Raw genomic sequence first — 21,430 nt, 5'->3', positions numbered from 1 at the left:
TTTACCATGTTGACCAGGCTGGTCTGGAACTCCTGACCTCTGGTGATTCTCCCATGCTTCAGCCTCCCAGAGTGCTGGGATTACAGGCATGAGCCACCACACCTGGCCTGGGGCACCTCTTTACCCACCAGGCTGGAAGCTCCCAGGGCAAGGGCTGGTCTCACCCCAGTGTCTCTGTGCCCAGCACAGCGGCTGTGTCTCTGTCAGACCTGGAGCTCCCTGAGGGCTCTGTCTCCCCCATCAGACTGAGGGCTTAAACTTCTCTCTCTCCCTAGTCCAGCTGGTTGCCTGGGGGTGAGGCAGGGAGATGGCCTGACACCCAACTCTAGCCAGTAGCCCCAGCCCTGAACCTGGAGCTGAAAGAGGACCCATTCTTTCTCAGTCTCCCCTAAGAGGCCCCAAGTCCTTGCCCCTGGAACCCCCAGGCAGGGCTGGGCCTCCAGAGAAAACAGAGAATTCTCCTGGAAACTCATTTGTGCCTCCATCTCACCGAGAATAAATGTAGGGGGGTTTGGTTCGCAGATGAAGAAACAAGAGATACACTTTGGACAAAGACCAGATTCTACTCTGAGGCCCTGCAGGAGGAGCTGCTGCCTCTCTCCTCCTCCTGGGACCTGGTCCCTCCCTCCCACCTGCAGACCGTGGCAGTCACCTGGCCTCTCTGCCCAGCCCCTCTGCCTTGGAGACCCTCCCCTCTCTCTGCCTAGCTAAGTCCCACTCATGCATCAGCTGTGAGCTCTGTCACTGCCACTTCTCTGGATGTGCCCTTCATGCCTGGGACCAGATGAAGTCCTCTCCACGCTCAAGGGCTCCTTTCTGAGCTCCTCCAGGGCTGTGATTCTAAATGTATCTGGGTCATCATTGGATTAACACCTGCCTCCCCCACCAGAACCGCAAGCTCCAATGACCGGGGCCCTGAGCACCTCCGTCTCATTCATGCTGCAATCTCGGCACAGACAGCGCTTGGCACACAGGAGGTGCTCAGTGAGCAATTGCTGGATGAATGAAAGGTTGACTCAGTCCTGGCTGATTGAACCACGTTCTAGGTGTAAAACCTTGGACAAGTCTCACTTTCGTCCATTCACTCAGCAGATCCTTACTGAGCATCTATCTACTGCATGTTGGTTTTGGCACAGGATTCAAACCCAGCTGTCTGGCTGTCGACCACGCTGTTCTCTTTCTACTTTGCAAGCTCTGCCCTTCCTGCGATGTTTGGGGCCTGGGGAAGAGGTCCAGGCTCACCCACTCTCACTGGTCCCTGGATGTCATAGATGCCAGTCCGCTGTGGCCCCCTGCCTCCTGACCTTTGTACACACAGAGCCTTCTACCACCCACAGCCCACTCGACCTTCAAAATCCACTTCTAAGGTCACGATCGCCTGAAAGCCATCCCCACAGCCCTTGGCAGAAGTGACTCTCCTGTCACACACTTGGCTGACATGGAGATGCAGCACTGTCCACCCTGACCCTGTGCTATTTATGCACGTGGCTCCCGCAGCGTCCCCGCCCCATCCCCCAGGGCTGCCAGAGCAGGGCCTGATCTGATTCATCACTGTAATGGTTGGCCTTGATTAATCTTTCCCTGATCAAACCCTGCAGCAGCTCCTCTCCACGCTCCAGCGCCCAGCCAACCAGGGCCGGGCACTCAGGGCTGGTGAATGTCCGGAGTAAGGCCACAGGAGTGGGGGTTCTGCCTGGATCCTTGAAATCATGACAGGAGAATGGGCTGCCAGGTGCGAAGGGCACAGCTTGGACACTCTCTCCTCTCCTCTCTGCCCCAGCAGCGGGCATGGCAAGGAGGGCCCTGGGGGCGGGCAGGGGAAGGTCACAGGGCAGATGGGCTGTGGGGTGAGCTGGGAAAGGACAATGTGGCCCCAGAGAGGACAACCACACATCTCAGAGCTGTCTGGACATCGTCCACTTCAGCAGAATTCCAAGGTGAATGTGAGCGTGCAAGGATAGCCACCGTCCCTGCGTGGGCTGGTCGCAGGCTGGTGCTAGGGCTGGGCTGACAGGCAGGAGACCTGGGTTCTAGTCCCCACTCTACCACTGATTTGCTGTGTGACCTTGGGCAAGCCCCTGTCCCTCTCTGAGTGCCAGTGTGTACAAGGAGAGAACTGAGTCAGTGTGGAACTGACTAGCATGAACACCAGAGGCCGGAGAGTCAGCTCTCCAGCTCAGTCACCTCTGAGAGGGTCAGCAAGGGACCCCAGGTGGGGCCACTGCCTAGACCTGCCCTCCTGTCCCTGGCTTAGGCTAAAGGGGGAACAGTGGGGTGCCCAGGCATCCTATCCCCTGTGAGCTGCCCTGTCCTCTCCTCAAGGGTCCCCCTCCCTGCCCCATCTGCCCCCAAAGCTGTCAGGCTGCCAGCAGGGAACATCAGCTGCCATGACGGAGCATCCTGCGTCACAGTGACTCAGAGCCCTCCTCCAGGCCAGATCCAGTCACTCGGTGACAGGAAGAAGAGAAGGACACCGCTGCCTTTTCAAGCCCGGGCCACACAGGATGGGACCCCAGAGCCTGGCACAGGCAGATCCGCCTTTCCTTCTCCACACAAGGGCAGGCACACGCCTGGCACCCAGGCATCCAAGATGACAGTAGGCCATCCCTTCCGACCCACCCCCTCCAAGGCCAGACCTGGAGGATACAGTTAGGGGGCCTCTGAGCACCTGTGATGGAATATGGTGCTGACTCAAGGATGGGCACATCTGTCTTGCTCACACTGGCACAAAGTAGGTGCTTTATATGTATCTGTTGAACGGAAGTTCTCAGGCTTCCCTGTGGTTGTCGGGAAGTTGTGATGGAGTAATAACACATCATACCTGTCTGTGTTCACCTATCACTATTATTTATTTTTAGTCTTGAGTACCTACTATGTGCCAGTCATTTTGCATACATTAATTTCATTAGCCCTCACAGCAATCCCATAAGGTGAGATTTTTACCGCAAGTTAACAGATGAAAAAACTCAGAGAGGTGAAGCAACTTACCCAAGGTCACACAGCTTGTGTGAGCTGAGCCCTCATTCACCCAAGTCTGCTGACACCAGGGCCAGGCACAGAACTGCTCTCCACCCAGATTTTACTGGGCAGAGAGCACCCAGCTTAGAGAAAGAAGTCAGCAGCCACTCCCTGGCCCAACTGCCCCGGTAGCACCTCCTGGCCCAGATCCTGCCCCTCAAAAGGCCTCCAGCCCCACCCCATGCAGCTGCTTCAAACTTTATTCTCTCTCTCTCTCTCTTTCTTTCTTTCTTTCTTTCTTTCTTTCTTTCTTTTTCTTTCTTTCTTCTTTTTTAAACAGAGTCTCGCTCTGTCACCCAGGCTGGAAAGCAGTGGCACAATTTCTGCTCACTGCAACCTCCGCCTCCCAAGTTCAAGCGATTCTCCTGCATCGGCCTCCCAAGTAACTGGGGTTACAGGCATGCGCCACCACGCTCGCTCAGCTAATTTTTTATATTTTTGGTAGAGACGGGGTTTCATCATGTTGGCCAGGCTGGTCTTGAACTCCTGACCTCAAGTGATCCACCTGCCTCAGGCTCCCAAAGTGCTGGGATTACAGGCATGAGCCACCGCACCTGGCCCCTCATTCATTCTTCAAAACCCCTCTCTGCCAAAACTAGTGAACCTGACTGCCTCACCTGGAAAACAGACACAAGACTGGGCTGCCCTGCCTGGTGCCCAGGTGAGCATGAAGAAGGGAGCGAGATGCCATATGTGAGTGAGGGTCTCAGACACTGGCACTGGGAAGTTTTGCTACAGGATCTTCAGACCTCAGGAGCTGGGATGCATGTGTGTGTAAATGCAAGCATACATAAATGTGAGTGTATAACTGTCATTGTGTGGGTGTGAGTGGGGGTATGTACACATGGGAGAGTGTGTGTGTATTCATGTGTGTGTGTGTGTGTGTGTGTGTGTGTGTGTATGACCATCAGTGTGTGAATGAAGGGGATGTATACATGGGAGAGTGTGTGTATAGGTATGTGTGTGTCAGTGTGAATGATTACAGAGGCCGTCCAGGGCTGGGGAAAAAAACCCGTGCCTCAGTTTACTCTGCCCTGGACAAGCCCAGAGAGGCAGCCTTGCCCACATCTTCAGCCACCGCTGGAGATCCTTCATCCAGCCACGAGGCCACCAGCACACCATCCCCACTCTCTCTACCCCAACTTTGGGCATGTATTATTTTGCATAAGTTAATTTCGATAGCTCTGAATGAGGTCAAAAGTCAAAAGTCGCTGAATTCACAGCTTAGGGCTCTCAGGCATGGCCTCTAACTTCTGCGATCCTCACTTTCGTCCTCTGCAAAATGGGTCTAACGGAACTGTGGTTCTTGTGCGCATCCCTCCTCGCCCCCAAGCCCTCGTGCCCAGTCGTCGCTGTTGTGGTTAAATTCATCTTGTTTACTTTGTGCCCCAAATGCCAGGAGTCTCCCCGCCCCCTCCGTCTCCTTCCCTGTCCTTCAGCCCACGCCAACCCGGGAGGTGCCGGAGACCCGAAGGGACAGAGCTGGCCCTCCCGCGCGCCGCGGCCACAGGTGCGCCCAGGCCTCCCGGCTGCGCTCCCCCCGGCCCCGCCCGCCGCGCCCCGCGGTGTCGCCCTTCCCTGGCAGCGGCAGGCGCGGGGCGGGAGGCGGCGGCGCGAGGCGAGCTGGGCGCGGCGGCGGCGGCGGCGGCGGCGACAACCCGGGCGGGAGCGGAGGCCGAGCCGAGGGCCCCCGAGCCCCCTCCCCGCGCGTCCTCTGGCTGCGCAGCGCTCAGCCCCGGGCCCGCGGAGACATGAGCGCCCCGCGGCCCCACACACCCCGGGCGCAGCGGCCCGGCCACGCGGCCCCGTGATGGGCTCCTGCGTGTCGCGAGGTGAGGGGACCCGGCCGGTGGTGGGGGAATCGGGTGCCGGGGACCCGCGGGGTCCCCTCGCCGCTCGGAGACCCTGGGGGGTGGAGCTGACAACCCGCCCTTCACTGCTCGGCCGCACCCTCGGGGACACGGCGTCCTGAGGGGGACAGGGCTGGGGACGGTAGGGGGCGGGGGGCAACACAGCGCGCGTGCAGAGGTCACCGCATCCTGCCCGTGTTCGGTTCGCAGCCCTGCAGGTGACACGAAGCAGGGTCCCGCGCCGCGCTCTCAGCCCCACAGCCACACACCCCCTGCCGGGTGCCTGGGAGGGGAGGGAGGCTCCGGTTCTTCCTGGCTTACCGGAGGAACTGTGGAGCACCCGGAGAACTGGCAGACCCTCCCTCTCCCACCCCTCCCCAAGACACAGGCCTTACCGGCTAACCCCCCCATCCCTCCCCACGCCTTACCGGGCGCCCCCATCAGCAGAGCCCCGGAACCCTGTTGGCAGGAAAGGGTTAATGGTGGGGCACAGGTTATCAAGAAGGTTCCCCTGCCCCCACCTTTATCCCTAATCCTCCTCCCCACCCCCATCCTTGGTCTGGGGACAGAAGGGCCAGAGCACAGCTAATGTTCCCTGTTACCCCTGGGCCTTTCTCCGTCTGACCTGCCACCCTGCACTCTCCCGCAGGTGGTACCCAGGGAGGTGGAGGGTCCTGCCCTTGCCTGGGGTCCCAGGGCAGGCCCCGGCCTCTTCTATCTGTGAGGAGGGGATGCAGAGTCTTGCACAGAGATTGGGGGATGGGCAGGTTGGTCTTTGGAGCCCCCTTCCTCCACCCCACGCACCACCACCAACTTTCCAACAGGCCTCTGGGCAGTATTTTAGGCAGCGATTGGGCTGAGCCCTTCCCCAACCTTGGTCCATTCACCCCACAGTGGGAACAAGGGGTGTGGCTGGGAGTGGGGGTGGCTTTGGCCTTGGTTCAAGCTCTGTAGGCTGAGGCCAAACCCATGGACCACCACCACACCCGTTACCCCTAGTAGCTCATCAGAATAGAGGGGACCTTGTCCTGGGGGTGTTGAGCAAGGAGCACACGCCCCTCCTCCATCCTCTGGACTTTAAGGGCTTCTGCTTGGGAGTTCCTGTGGGCATTCAGGTAAGTGGCTCAGGGTGTCTCTGGGAGATGTCAGGAGCGGGATCATGGCTGAGGAATGGGGAGGTACGGGGTCACTGTAACTTCCCTGCCTTTCACTGCCCGGCGGCACCCCTGGGCAGGCGGTGTCCTGAGGGGGACAGGGCTGGGAACGGTGGGGAGCTGGGGGGAGGGAGGCAGCACAGAGAGCAAGCATGCAGAGGTCAGTCACTACACGCATCCCCGCCGCATCCCCGCCCCAATTCGAAGCCCAGAAGGGAACAGGGTCCCATGCGGTGCTCTCATCCCTGCAGCCACACACCCCCTGCCGGGAGTGTAAGGACTATGTGAGGTTCCTTTACTTATCCATGCATTAAGCTGTTATTAACATGGTGCCTGCCATGTGCCAGGGACTGTGTGCACGCTGAGCATCCAGCAGCAAGGAACCCAGCACAGCACCCGGTCCAGGAGGCCTGCAACCTAGCGGGAGGGGAAGGGAGTTTGAAGAGGAAGGAGTGCTGGGGATTCTTCAGGCTCTCAAGAGTCTGAGGGTGTCTCCAGAAACCCCAAAGTTTCTAGGCAGTCTCTGCCTGGGACCAGCTCCAGGTGGAGGGGATCTGAGTGTTTCTTCAGTGGTCACACCCTTCCCCTTCACTCGGCCATCCCATGCCAGGTGCCTTCGGGTCCCAGCCCAGGTGGACTGGCCTGTGAGCTGAGGACCCACTGAGCACGGGGCAGAGGCCAGGGAGGAAGAGACACCTGCTAAGGTCACCCTGAGAGGCTGGGGCCCAGGTCCATTGACCCCACACCTGGGGTTCCCTCCACTGGCCCCTCTTCCAGGGCTCTTTGGGGCCACAGCAGGCAAGACGCGCTCCCTCCATCCTTCCTCTGCAGCCTGGGCTTCCCCAGTGCCCCCCAAATCTGACTCTGCAGTCCAGCCTTGTCCCGCTCCTGAGAGGACCGGGCCCCTGACAGTCTCGACATGCGCCCAGGAGAGTTGGGTAGAGGTGAAAGGAGTACGGGAAGCCACATGGCCAGAGGGCAGCCAGCGTCCGAGACTCTGGGTGGCTGCACCACTGACCGTCCCCCGAGCTTTCTCCTCGTCACTGATGCTCTCCGAAGCATACTAGTCTGAAAGTTTTAGGCAGATAAAGCTAGTTTGAGTTATATATGAAAACAGTCTCCATCTTAAAGGTGGAAAACTGGCCGGGCGCGGTGGCTCAAGCCTGTAATCCCAGCACTTTGGGAGGCCGAGGCGGGTGGATCACAAGGTCAAAAGATCGAGACCATCCTGGTCAACATGGTGAAACCCCGTCTCTACTAAAAATACAAAAAATTAGCTGGGCATGGTGGCGCGTGCCTGCAATCCCAGCTACTCAGGAGGCTGAGGCAGGAGAATTGCCTGAACCCAGGAGGCGGAGGTTGCGGTGAGCCGAGATCGCGCCATTGCACTCTAGCCTGGGTAACAAGAGCAAAACTCCGTCTCGAAAAAGAAAAAAAAAAAAAAGGTGGAAAACTGAGGCAGAGGGCAGTGGAGTGATGACCAGGGTCACACAGCACACAGCTAGGAGAGTATAAGCCAGGATTAAAACCATGCAGCACTGGCCGGGCGCGGTGTCTCAAGCCTATAATCCCAGCACTTTGGGAGGCCAAGGCGGGTGGATCACGAGGTCGAGAGATCAAGACCGTCCTGGTCAACATGGTGAAACCCCGTCTCACTAAAAAAAAAATACAAAAAATTAGCTGGGCATGGTGGCACATGCCTGTAATCCCAGCTACTCAGGAGGCTGAGGCAGGAGAATTGCTTGAATCCAGGAGGCGGAGGTTGCGGTGAGCCGAGATCGCTCCATTGCACTCCAGCCTGGGTAACAAGAGTGAAACTCCGTCTCAAAAAAAAAAACAAAAAACCATGCAGCGCTGACTCCACAGCCTGGGGCCTCAGTCTCTGCACTCACAGGCAGCCCTCGGCCCTGTTGCCTGCACCTGTCGACTCTCCTGCAGCTGCAGGCTGCCGTGGGCTCCTCAGCTCCCACCTGGCCCCAGCACCAGCAACTGATTGCTAATCGTAGCCTCTGAGCACTGAGTGCCTGCTGGGCCAGGTGGGCACTGCTGTAGAAGGAAGGGTGGAGGGAGTAACTCCACCCTTGGCCAAGGGCAAGGATTGCAGGCCTCAGGCTGATGCCCATACTGAGCCCAGAGCTTGCACCCAGCTGGTGCCATGCAGCTAAACCCCAAACCCCAGGTCAGGTCACACCTGGGAGAACCACCCCATCCCAGCATCGGCAGCAGTTAGCTCCTGCATACTTGACAGGGAGGACAGGAGTGCGGAATATGAACCAGGACTCCCCCATTTACCAGCTCTGTGACCTCAGCAAGTGACTTGACCTTGTGTGTGTACCTCAGTGTTCCCATCTCTAAATTGGGAATTATAACAGTATTGATGTCATAGGGTTGCTGGGGGAACTAAATGGCTTAATTTATATAAGGCACTCAGACCAGTACCCAACACATAGTAAGCACTTGTACATAGCAGCTACTGCTCTCTTATTTATTTAGTTAGTTACTTAGTTAGTTTTGAGATAGAGTCTTCCTCTGTCGCCCAGGCTGGCTCCATCTCGGCTCACTGCAACCTCTGCCTCCCGGGTTCAAGTGATTCTCCTGCTTCAGCCTCCCAAGTAGCTGGGACTACAGGCGTGCACCACCATGCCCGGCTAATTTTTGTATTTTTAATAGTGAAGGGGTTTCACCATGTTGGCCAGGCTGGTCTCAAACTCCTGACCTCAGGTGATCCACCCGCTTTGGCTTCCCAAAATGCTGGGATTACAAGTGTGAGCCACTGCGCTTGGCCTCATTTTTACTTTTAATGTTAAGATTTTATATATTATAATAGAGACAGGCTTACCTAGAACTCCTGGCTTCAATCCATCCTCCACCTCAGCCTCCCCAAACTGAGATTACAGGTGTGAGCCACTGCGCCCGGCCTTTAATTTGTATTACGTGTATGTGCAGACAGCTAATGCGGGTCTTCGTGGCTGGAAGGGGAACCTACAGAGATCTGAAGCCTCACCCTGCCTCATGGAAAAAGCAGCGGGTGGCAGGCACTCAAGGTCCCGAGGACATCGGGAAAGTGATTGGGACAGATTAAGGCAACAAACGCTGTTACCAGGAGCTGTTTCGTGTTCATTATCTATTTTTAAGCTACTGTTTGTCGAGCGCTTATCCTGAGCCGGGCTGAATCTTTGCTCTCCTGACCTAGTTAGTTCTCATTCAACCCTGTGGCAAGGGACGTGGGGCTCAGAGAACGGGAGGGTCTTCCCTCAGGTCACATGGGCAGAGTATGGAGAGGCAGGACTCAAATCCAGGTCAGTGTGACCCTAGAGCCTGAATGTGGAAACCCTGTCCTTTGCTCTCTCATGTCCCTACATAGAGAAAGGTGCTGTGGCTCGTGCTTATAATCTAAACATGGGAGGCCGAGGTGGGAGGATCGCTTGAGCCCACCAGTTCAAGACCAGCTTGTGCAACGTAGTGAGAACTCTCCTCTACAAAAAAAAAAAAAATTTTTTTAATTAGCTAGGTGGCCGGGTGCAGTGGCTCATGCCTGTAATCCCAGCACTTTGGGAGGCCGAGACAGGTGGATCTTACAAAGTCAGGAGTTCAAGATCAGTCTGACCAATATGGTGAAACCCCGTCTCTCCTAAAAATACAAAAATTAGCTGGGCAGGGTGGTGTGCGTCTGTAGTCCCACCACTATGGAGGCTGAGGCAGGAGAATTGCTTAAACCTGGAAGGCAGAGGTTGCAGTGAGCCGAGGTCACACCATTGCACTCCAGCCTGGGCGACAGAGCAAGACTCCATCTAAAAACAAACAAACTAGGTGTCGTGGTGTGCGCCAGTAGTCCCAGCTACTTGGGAGGCTGAGGCAGGAGGATGGCTTGTGAGCCCGGGAGGTCAAAGCTGCAGTGAGCTGTGATTGCTCCACTGCACTGTAGCCTGGGCAGAAAAGACCCTGTCTCAAAAACAAAAAGAAGTGCTAAATATATGGCCGGTGCTTAGAAAAACCACCTTTTGGAATAACTTGAATAGTCCCTAGTTGTTTGAGACTCTGCAGCCAGTGGCAGTCTGTATGGAACAGAGAGGAAGTTAATATTTGCCTCCTTCTCGCCAGCTCCAGGGGCTCATTACCCACGCCCTCGGTGCCATAACCACTCTGCCTGCCCACTCATGCCCCAGCCCTCTCCTCCAGACCCTGAGGGTCTCCAATGCACTGGGGGCCGGTGGGGTCGGGGGTGAGAGTAGAAATTAGAGACCAAGGCCGGATGCAGTGGCTCACGCCTGTAATCCCAGCACTTTGGGAGGCCAAGGCTGGTGGATCACCTGAGGTCAGGAGTTTGAAACCAGCCTGGCCAATATGGCGAAACCCTGTCTCTACTAAAAACACAAAAATCAGCTGGGCATGGTGTAATCCCAGCTGCCCCGGAGGCTGAGGCAAGAGAATGACGAACCTGGGAGGTGGAGGTTGCAGTGAGCTAAGACTGCACCATTGCACTCCAGTCTGGGCAACAGAGCAATCCTCCAAGTCCCAAAAAAAAAAGAAATTAGAGATCGAGAATTTTCCTCTGGAAAGTCAGACATCTGATCACGTCTGGGAGAAGGCACACGCTCTAAGAGAGCCGACCAGGGCCACCCACAGCTTCCAAGTCCTGAACAGTCCTACACCCGGAACCGTGGGGGACTGAGGACAGGGTAGTGGGACCTTGCCCTTCAGGGGCTCACAGTCTGACGAGAGAGGTACAGCTTTGTCCTTGGAGTGACCTAATGGGGGAGGCAGGATGCGTGGACAGAAGCCCTGAGGACCCTGTCTGGAGATCAGCGTCGTTTATGGGTGGGGCACCAGCTTTGGAGTTTCACTCGGGCTGAAGTTTGACCCTTATCTCTGCTGCTTATTAGCGGGTGACCTTGCATTTATCGTTTCTGACCCTCTGTTTCCCTGTCTGTAAAATGGGCATAACACCTACTTTGCAGAATTGTTGTATGGGTTAAATGCGAGATCATGGGTGAATAAGTCATTTATTCTCTCCAAGCCTCCATTTCCCTATCTGTAAAATGGGCATAACACCTACTTTGCAGGATTGCCATGTGGGTTAAATGAGAGATCATGGGTGAATAGGCCTAGGACAGTACCTGGCACTTAATAGGTGCTCAGTAAACAGTGGCGGCAAATCACTGCAGGCCAGACTTTGCCCGTTAGGTCCACTGGTAAAGGAGTCACCTAATCCAACAGAGGCCAATTTGGGCATGTTGCTTTGGTGAGGTGAGGCTAGAACAAGATGTTCCCAGAGGTGGGGTCACAGGATGGGAGGTAGCCTGGGCAAGGAAGTGAGGAGGAGCTGGGGGTGTGGAAGTCCCAGGGAGGAGCCCATTTTCTCTCTCCATCCTTGCAAGGGAGGGAATGGGACCCCCACCCCCAGCAGCTCTGAGCTGCGCCAACCCATGGATGAGCTACTGTCATGGCTTAGGTGACCCATAAACAAATGTCCTGGGGAGGAGGGGACATTCAGTCCACTTGAGGCCTGGCCTCTGCCAATCTCTGTGGCCTGCTCCCCTGGCAGTGACTCATCTGGCAGAGAGGCCAAGGACTCACCCTCAAGGGCCTCCCTCTGCAGAGCCTCCAGACCCAGCTGCAGCCCTGGGGACAGAACCAGAGGAGTGGGTGACCGGATGTGTCTCATTGTCCAGAGAGAGCCGCTGAGGGGAGAGGGAGGAGCGGCTGCCGCTTACGGACCACTTACTGTGGTGGGTGCTTCGTCCTTGCTGCAGCCCTTTCTGGGCTGGTATTATTTCACAGATGAGAATCCAGGACTCACAGAGCCCAAGTCTCATGCCCACCCCCCGGAGCGGGACTTAACCCCAGCTCAGGGGCTGTCAGTGGAATGCCTTGCACTTAGGTTCTCTTGGGCAGAGCCCAGCAGGGTACAGCTGGGCAGCACACACCCGGGCAGTGCTGGCTGGAGGGATCGCATCATGCATTCGGCTGCAGGTGCCCCAAGAAGCTGAGTGGAGAAGCTCGAGGCTGGCCAGGGAGGGGCATCACAGGGCTCTTTCGCCCCAGGCTGCTGCTCAGTTTCTGTGTGGTTTCAAGAGGATGTTTGCCCTCCCTGGGCTGCTGCAGAGGTAAACACGGTCCCTCTCTGCCCTTTGGGGTGCAGAGCCCCGAGAGACACTCTTGGGGTAGATGGCAACCACGGTGACTAATGGGTGGGACATGGAGCCCCAAAGAATCGGCTTAAAGGAGCTGGGAGGCCCTGTAGCAGATGAGAGGAGACTGAGAAGTGGTACTGCAGACTCCCCCGAGGATCAAGCGGAGAAGACCAGTGTGGCAACCGCAGCAAGACGGTTTTTTTGTTTTTGAGGCAGAGTCTCACTCTATCGCCCAGGCTGGAGTGCAGTGCTGCGATCTTGGCTAACTGCAACCTCTGCCACCCCGGTTCAAGCAATTCTTCCAGCCTCCTGAGTAGCTGGGGTTACAGGCGACTGCCGCTGCACCTGGCTAATTTTTTTTTATTTTTAGTAGAGATGGGGTTTCATCATGTTGGCCAGCCTGGTCTTGAACTCCTGACCTTGTGATCCACCCGCCTCAGCCTCCCAAAGTGCTGGGATTACAGATGTGAGCCACCGCACAGGCCGCAAGAGAGTTTTAGGCTAGACATCAGGAGGAACTGTGTGGGAGGTTAGACTCTAAAGCAGACTGAAGAGAAGCTGGTGTAAGAAGGCAGGAAGCACCCTCAAGATGCAGAGGAGAAGCTCTGGTTGAAGACAGAGGGATGGAGGAGACATCTACTGACACCCTCTCCTCGAAGGACCAAGATGGCCCTCTCCAGCTTGCCATGGCGACCAGAAGGCTGTCACTCTTGTGGACAGAGGAGGTAGGGGAGGGAACAGGTCTGAAAAGGGACCTCTGACCTTGAGGTCAGGAGAGTGGGGTATGGACTGAAAGAAAGGCAGTGGCCTTCTGAGAGGGGGCCACAGGAGCAGCTGCTAGCGGTCCCCTCGGGCTGCCCCCCCATCCCACATGACACTCTGTGTTTTTCCAGTTGCTGGTGGTGACGTGGCCACCAGTCCCAGCTGGGCGAAGAACAGCCTGTGATTTCACCCTGGGCTGGCTCATTACCTGACGTCTCCGTGGCAACCAGCCTGTGACATCACGGGGCCCAAGTCCTCAGGGGGAGCAGGCAGCTTCGGCAGAGACACCTGCACCCCAACTGAGGTGGGGGGCCAGGCAGGCTGGGGATGGGGTGGGAGCCAGGAGTCCACCAAGTCCACCACCGTCTCAACGAACGACCTTGTTCAAGTCACGCCTCTGCCAGGCTTTGGCATCACTGCCAGCCTCCTCTGTGCCCGGCCCCCCTCCCCATCAACCTTGCTCCCTAGTCAGTGGCTGGAGAGTTGTAAAAAAGCTTCAGGGGGCTGGGTATGGTGGCTCATGCCTGTAATCCCAGTACTTTGGGAGGCCCAGGCGGGTGGATCATGAGGTCAGGAGTTCAAGACCAGCCTGACCAACAAGGTGAAACCTCATCTCTACTAAAAATATAAAAAAACTAGAAGGCATAGTGGCACACACTCCCAGCTACTCAGGAGGCTGAGGCAGGGGAATTGCTTGAACCCGGGAGGTGAAGGTTGCAGTGAGCTGAGATCGAGCCACTGCCGTTATACTCCAGCCTGGGTGACAGAGTGAGACTCCATCTCGAAAAAACAAAAACAAAAGAAAAACACCTTCAGGTGATGGCCAGAGGTCCTAGAAATACTCTAATACCCCTCAAGTTCCCAGAGTCAGCCTATGGCCAGTACCACCTGTCTGCACCTTGGTGGGTACTGACTTGTGCAGGACATGCAGAATTTCCAGAGCCTCAAGATTGGCAACCTTCAAACTGTTTTGACTGGACACATAGGAGTAATATATTTTGCATCACGACCCAGTATACACACATAGAAAATTATTACTGTGTGTGTGTTGTGGACACACATGTGCACAGACTTGTATCTGCAGAAACAGAAACTTTATGAAGTCATACTTAACCTGACTTGCAGTGGGCTCTGATATTTTCCATTCTATTCCATTCTTTTTTTTTTTTTTTGAGATGGAGTTTCACTCTTACTGCCCAGGCTGGAGTGCAATGGCGAAATCTTGGCTCACCGCAACCTCTGCCTCCCGGGTTCAAGCAATCCTCCTGCCTCAGCCTCCTGAGTAACCGGGATTATAGACATGTGCCACCACGCCCGGCTAATTTTTTTTTTTTTTTTTTTTTTAGTAGAGATGGGTTTTCTCCATGTTGGTCAGGCTGGTCTCGAACTCCCAACCTCAGGTGATCAGCCTCGGCCTCCCAAAGTGCTGGGATTACAGGTGTGAGCCACCTCACCCAGCCTATTTCATTCTACTTCATTTAAAAAATAAGACCTAATAAATAAATGGCTTGCATGACCCACTGAAAGATGTACTCCCAGTTTGAACATTGCCTTTGAGGGGACTGGACAACATGGCCTTGTAGAAATGAAGGTCCTGGAGCCCAGAGAGGGGCAGGACTAGCTCAGGGTCACACAGCAGGGACTCAGGAAGATGAGCTGAGCGCTATGGTGCGCAGGCTCATGGCTCAGCCCACACGATCCCATGCTGCCTCGGGTGCTCTCACCTCCTTAGACCTGGGTCATGGGTGGGACGGTTCATCAAGATCCTTCCTCGGCTCCAGTCTCTGCCTCCAGCCTCCCTGACTTGCCCACCTACTTACAGCCTTTGGGTAGATCCCAGAAATCTTTGGGTAGATCCCTTCTGCAAACTAAGTCTAATCCAGATGGGGTGAAAACTTTAATCTCGGCTCCAATTCAATGCTCACCTTCCCCCTGCCAGCCAGGGCTGGTGACCTGTGGGCCACAGTGGGTTCTCCACTCTGCAGACCTCTGTTCTCTCTTGGCATTTCTTTTTCCTCTGGCATGCTGGGGTCCGGCATGAGGGATTTCTGGGAAAAGGCCAAGACATTGTTACTTTATCAGGGGCTTTAGGGTCTCACTGGGCCAAACACTGGCTCACTGTTGAGACGTCTGTGTGGCAGGCACCCAAATATTCATGCCTTCATTCTTACCCAAATGTGCCATGAGTGCCTTTGTGTGCCAGGCCCAGTGGCAGGTGCTGAGGCTGCCCTGGTGAAGGAAACAGACGAGGGCCCAGCCCTGGCAGAGCTTGTATCCTAGTGAGAGTCAATGGATGAGATGGACCCGCGTGATGAGGAGGGGCATGGGCGCTACGACCCAAACAGGATGGGGACAGAGAAAGAGTCGGCTGTAATTCAGACAGTTGCGGGAAGCCTGGCTGAGGTCCTAAGCACTGGCGCAGAGAGCTTCGGAGTGAGGGACTGAACACGGGGCTGTGTGGGAGGAGGGAGCTCCGGGCAGAGAGGGGAGACAGCCAGTGCCCAGGCCCCGAGGCAGAAGTGTCTGGGCAGCTCTGAGGATGCCCCAGGAGTGGCATCAGCATGGTTGGAGGGGAGCGAGATGGGAGAGGGGTGGGAGATGAGAGGGAGCGGTCCCCCTGATCTCCCAGCTTCGAGTGTGTGAGTTCTCCGGGGAACCATCTGGGTGGCAGCAGTGGCGGGGTGGGGGTGGGGGCTCCTAACCATAGAACTCCGCCATGGGAGGCCTGACCTGGCTTGACCTCTTCCATTCCCTGCCCAACTCCCCTCTCCTCCTCTAGGCTCCCCCTGCAGCCTCTGGGCGCTGCGGGCCCCTTGCCCTGCAAGCAACCCTCTTAGGGGTCTCAGGGGGGCCCAGCCGTGACTCCTTCCTAGTTGTCTGCTTTGTCTTGAACATCTCACGATCCTTGCCATAGCACAGGCTGGAGGGCTGGCTGTTTCCTGCCCACCCCACCCCTGCCTGCCCCACCCTGCGCTCTCTCACTGGTTATAGGGACATCTAACTGGGGCCTCGCCTGCCTCTGCAGGCCTCCCACATTTCTGCACGAGATCTTGTGGGAACCTTCTCAGTTAGTGGGGAGACGTGGGTAGTCGGAGTCAGAAGGGTGGTTTCAACCGCATTAGAGACGAGGTCATCTCCCTCCCCACCGACGATAGCAGCTTGCTTGGAAACATGGGGGATTCAAGGCCTCTGTGTTCTCAGTTTTATTTTATTTTATTTACTTATTTTTGAGACAGAGTCTCACTCTGTCGCCAGGCGCCAAGCTCGAGTGCAGTGGCACAATCTCAGCTCACTACAACCTCCGCCTCCCGGGTTCAAGCAATTCTCCTGCCTCGGCCTCCCGAGTAGCTGGGATTACAGGCACGCGCCACCATGCCCAGCTAATTTTTGCATTTTTAGTAGAGACGGGGTTTCACCATGTTGGCCAGGATGGTCTCGATCTCTTGACCTCGTGATCCGCCCACCTCGGCCTCCCAAAGTGCTGGGATTACCAGCGCCCAGCCCTGTGTTCTCAGTTTTAGATCCCACTACACAATTCCTGGTGAACAAGAACGGTCTCCCTCAATAGCCCACTCTGTAGATGAGGAAATGGGCGAGGGGAAGGCACCTGCTCAGGCCCGGAGGTGGTAAGGGTGGGGCTGGGATTCCGAGGGGACAGTCTGGCTCCAGGCCCTGACCTGGTGAGCTTTGGAGCAGTTCCTCAGAAGCTGCCCCTGAAATGAGGATTTGGGTACAACTGATATACGGTGAACCTTCCAGAGGAAGCCAGTAGGGAACTGGATGAGAGCAGGACGGAGGAGACCAGCCAGGCAGGGGGGTGGTCTCAGGCCCGGCCTCAGCTTGGCCCTGCAGGGTGCGCTCACGTCCTTAGACCTGGAGCTGGTCGCCCACCTGCTTACAAACGTTGGGTAGATCCCAGAAATCTGTGGTCTCTTCTGCGAACTAAGTCTAATCCAGTTGGGATGAAAACGTTAATCAGGAGGGTAAGTGAAGGGCAATTTTCTGATTCCAAAGGAGCTGGGGTCTTGCACCTGGCAGTCATTGGCTCAGGGACCCTCTGGGTGGGGCCAATGGAAATTTACCCAGGGCAGCCCCCGTAGAAAGAGCCTCAGGGGGTGCCTTTTAGAAGCCATTCAGGGGCGGAGGCAAAAACAGGAGAAAGGAATCCAGGCGAAGTGGGGGCAGCACCCTTGTGGTCCCCTGACCCCACGAAGTCCCTCTGCTGCCGGGCTAACAGTGAGTGCAGGGACCATTGTCTTCCAGGGAGGGAGAATGCCTGCCGCAGGGGAGCCCTGGGAGAAGGGAGGGGGAGACCCAGGATCGTCCTAAGAGAGGCCTAATAGGGTTTGCTGGTTGACTGGGTGGCCCCGGGGAGAATGGGGGACGGCAGGACCCGAGAAATTCCTGGGTTGTAGTTGGTGTGGGGGCGAGGGGCGTAGAGGGGAGGATGAACCCAGATTTGGGAGTCCTCTTTTGCCCAGGTGTGCTCGAGGTGCCTCTGGGGCATCCACGCAGAGAGTTGGAAACTCAGTTGGAGCTCAAATGTGGAGTTAGGGCTGGAGGTGTGCATGTGGGCAGCAGGCAGCAGGCAGCAGAAACACCCAGGTGAGACCTCCTGAGGAGAGAGGATGGAGAAGGGCCAGGACGGAAGTGTGGTGCCAGCCAACAGGCAGAGGTGAGCCGGGGAGGAGCCACAGAGGGGACCCAGGACAGCAGCCAGAGAGGTCAGAGGCCAGGATAAGAGCGAGGTTCAAGAGGGCAGGCAGACTGCACAGCTCGAGCTCCAAGAAGAGGCTAGAGCGGACCCCATTGGACTTGGCCCCATGGAGGGTCCTGGCAGCTTGGCAAGGGCTGCCTTATGAAAGCCTGCTAGGAGCAGTTGGAGGAGAAGTGGAGGACGAGGAAGTCGAGGTGGGACCCAGCTCTCTGCACGTCCGGCGAGAAGGGAGCAGAGGAACGGGCACGTTGCTGGAGGGAAACTGGTCACGACAAGGTTCTGAAAAGACAGGAGATGCTTGGGCTGCTGGGATGCTGACGGCCCCACCCAGTGGTAAGGGGACAGAGGAGTGAGAATGCAGGAGGAGGTCCAGAGCCCAAGAAGCATGGCAGCATGTGCGATGCTGGATGCATGCTTCCAGCCAGATGGAGCGGAGAGGGCGCAGTGATGCCTTGGAGAGAGAGCAGGGAGAGCAGAGAGAGCCTCGGGGTGGTGGGGGGGAAGGCAGGGGCAGGACCCAGCCTGGGGGGATGGGCCAGCAGGAACAGCTCTTCTTCTGTTGCAGGAGGGAAAGGTGATGATGTGGGCAAACGTGCAGGCAGGCTGGTGATTTGGTTGGAAAGATCCGGGTGACACCTTTCCAAGGATCCTGGACCCAGTGAGGAAGGGGCCAAGCCCCCAACAGCGTGCAGGGGAGGGGAGGGGAGGGAGGGTGTTTCGTGTCTGGGAAGGAAAGATGGGGGGAAGTTGTCAACCTGGCAGGAAACAAAGGCAGCAGGAAATGGAGAGACAGAGAAGGATCCGGGCAGCCTCACGTCCGTCCGTCCCTCGGGAGGCTGGAGCCACCAAGCTCACACGCGCCAGTCACTCTCCACCAACATTCAGCTCCTCAGACCCAGGCGTGGGACAGGAGGGTCAAACTCAAACCATCTGTGAAGGAGAGCTCGGAGGCCATGCCAGGGGGTTAGCTCGGCCAGGTGCGAAAGAGGACAGGAGGAGCTAGCGGGAGGGTGAATGGATGAAAGGTCTCTACGAGGCCAAAGCCATGCTGGAGTGTGGGTGCCAGAAATGGCGGAAAGGGAGTAAAAAGAAGATGCGGCCAATAATTCCCACGGAGGGGCACAGGCAGGAGGGCATCTGGCTGGACCCTCTCCTGCCGTGGACTTGAGTCTGCTTCCTGTACAATGATGTTGGGTAAGGATAAGGCCATGCCCATCTTACAGGGGGGCATGACCATGCTTTGTAAGCAGGAGAGGGCTGGGCTTTGCTGAGTTCCTTCTCTTGCTCTTATTTCCAGACCTATTCACAAGTGCCCACAAGGACTGCCCCATACCCCAGGGCACGAACCCCTTGAACCCAGACCTGCCCTCGGGCTGCACCCCCACCGTGGCTCCAGACCATGTCACTGGCAAGGTAACTGATTCCTGTGCCACCCATGCCCCCGGTTCTGACCTGTCCCCTACAGCTCCCTGCAGGGAGCAGAATCCATTCCAGTCTCCTTCCTTCCCTGCTAAACCCGCTTCTCCCTGTGGAATCAGGGACACCAGGGCATGACCCACGAGAGGGCAGACCCCGACCTCACAAAGCACTGGAAGGCTGACCCCCACCCTCACCCAGGATGCCAGAACTAGGGCCATCTGCAGACACAGTGCTGGGCCCTGCCTGATCCTTTCTCTCCTCTTGTTTCAGGACAAACAGATGGATTTCTGTTGGGATCCTTGGCAGGTCGGTGCACAGTGTGTCCCTAAGTCTAGCCAGCCCCAGCTGACACCACCACCCCTCCATCCTTTGTGCCCAGCCCAGGCACACAGTCCTGCCGGCCCTGGGGAAGTGGGGGGTCTGATGAAACGGTGGGTGGAGGTGGTCCCGTGGGAGTTGGTACGATCTCCCTGGCTTTAGCTGCCCTGTCCTTGCCCACTGCCCAGAGGACCTGGTTGGCTGGGAGACAGGGATGGGTAGCGCTGGAGGGATGTCGGCCAGCAGCCTGGCCCCCCTCTGCTCAGCCCTCCTGCCCTTTCCTCCAGAGGTGCTTCCAGACCACCAATGGCTACCTGTCCGACTCCAGGTCCTGCTCCAGCAAATACAACGTGGCAGCCCTGGCCACCTCGTCCCTTGTGGGTAGGTTCCGGCTGCCCCTCTCCCGCCCGTGGAGACCGCACGGTCCCACTCTAGACCCTGGCAGTGGGAAGGGCACAGCTGCGTTGCAGGTGGGAGGATGGCAACCTTGTTGGATTCTCCGTTTTCTAAATGCCAGACTCCATGCTGGGTTCTGCGGGTCGCAGAGGGACCTGTGGCTCAGGGTTCTGCTTCGCTGCAGGTCAGCATGGTCAGGTTAAACTGCTGGGTTCTCAAGAAGCTCTGAGGGGGTTGGCCAGAGTTTTTCAAATGTCTGCCTAGGGTGGTCTCCCTGCCTCTCTGCCAGTCACATCACCTTAGGTTAGGTTCCCTGGAAGCAGAGCCTGGCATGGGCATGACTGTGCAGGTGATTCCCTGGAGACTGGCCTTCAAGAGAAGCCAGCAGGCAACGGGGGAGGCCTCGGCAGGATTCTAGCTCTGCCCACCGGGTCTCACCGGGAGCTTGGGAGCATGCATGACACCCCCGAATTGACAGCAAGCCAAGGCGAGGGGCCGGACTTTATATTCCCCCATAGTGACTCACTGCCTGCCCCGGGGAGGACTCTGCAGCTTCCTAGGCATCTCTAGGTGAGGAGGCTCCCGGGAGCTCAGGGCAGTTCTCCAGATAAGGGCGTGAGCTCACAGCAGCAGCGCCTGAAGCAGCTGGCCCTGGGCTCCCAGGCTAGTAGAGAGGGTTTTGATGGCCACCACGGCATCAGGTGGCCCCGGCCCTAAATCCCACCCAGCTCCCCTGGGACCCCTGGGGCCCTCCTTCCCGAATTGTCCTGTGTCTTTCCTCCAGCCAAGGACCTTCCTCTGCCTCACTTGCCCTTCAAGGGCCACTTGAACCCCAACCGCCTCCAGGACACCCTCTCCAACGGCCAACACTCCCCACTTGGTGGGAGGGAGAGTCTCCCCTTTTCTCCACACCCCCGTCTTTCCCGTGTTCCCCACTTTAATTACCTTCGTGCGTACTTCTGCCTCCTTAAATATCGCCATTCCTCGCGCCATGGCTTCGGGGACCTGGGTGACTCTCAGATCTGTTCTCAGCCTTGGTTCATGGCAGTGCCCTCTTCATCCAGCAGCTCTACTACTAAAGCCCTGACCCCTCCTCTCCGTCTGCCCAGCCCTCACCTTGTTTCTCGTCGGGTCCCTGCGGTAGCCCCTAATCCTCCAACTGGAGCACTTTGTAAACAGGAGTGCCAGCTGGTCACTCTCATGCTCATTACCCTGCTGTGGCTCCCCACTGCACAAGGAGAACATCTGAGCCCTGCACCTGGTTCTCTCCAAACCTGTCCTGGCCTTGATCAGCTCCCAACATCTCCTGCCGCCCAGTCCGAGTGTGGACCTCATGTCTCACCCCGGCTAGTCCTGGACTCATGCCAGACTCTCTCATGCCTTCATCTTCTTCTCATCTCTGAAAAAGTCTCCCATCTTGCCTTTATCTTTCTATATCCAACCCAACTTCAAATTCCAATCCCAGGTCTCCTCTTCCAGGAAGCCTTCCCTGCCTGATCCACCCACCCAGGTCTCACCTTCAGCAGAGCTGGCACGGCCACAGAGACTTTCTTTCAGAATGTGTTTAAAGGATCCTGGAGAAAGCTGGGGGATCATGAGTGGTCCTTGGGTGGATCCCCTTGGGCGGAAGGGTCTGAACTTGATCAGAAAGGGAGTGAGGGG

General features: G+C 56.9%; 1 protein-coding gene across 1 annotated transcript in view; it reads left to right on the top strand.

The window, feature by feature from the left end:
• Positions 1-4,473: 4,473 nt before the first annotated feature.
• The window catches only part of FAM131C (family with sequence similarity 131 member C), a 20,042-nt gene continuing 3,085 nt past the window's right edge, over positions 4,474-21,430 (top strand). The window contains exons 1-4 of the mRNA XM_003934968.3: positions 4,474-4,850; positions 18,933-19,048; positions 19,325-19,360; positions 19,660-19,753. Of these exons, the coding sequence (XP_003935017.1) occupies positions 4,829-4,850; positions 18,933-19,048; positions 19,325-19,360; positions 19,660-19,753 (268 nt within the window). The 5' untranslated portion in view covers positions 4,474-4,828. The remainder of the gene's footprint in view (positions 4,851-18,932; positions 19,049-19,324; positions 19,361-19,659; positions 19,754-21,430) is intronic.

Source organism: Saimiri boliviensis, chromosome 11 (assembly GCF_048565385.1).
Source record: "Saimiri boliviensis isolate mSaiBol1 chromosome 11, mSaiBol1.pri, whole genome shotgun sequence".
Taxonomy (NCBI): domain Eukaryota; kingdom Metazoa; phylum Chordata; class Mammalia; order Primates; family Cebidae; genus Saimiri; species Saimiri boliviensis.
Note: the sequence above shows the minus strand (reverse complement) of the source record. Positions and strands in the feature narration are given on the sequence as shown.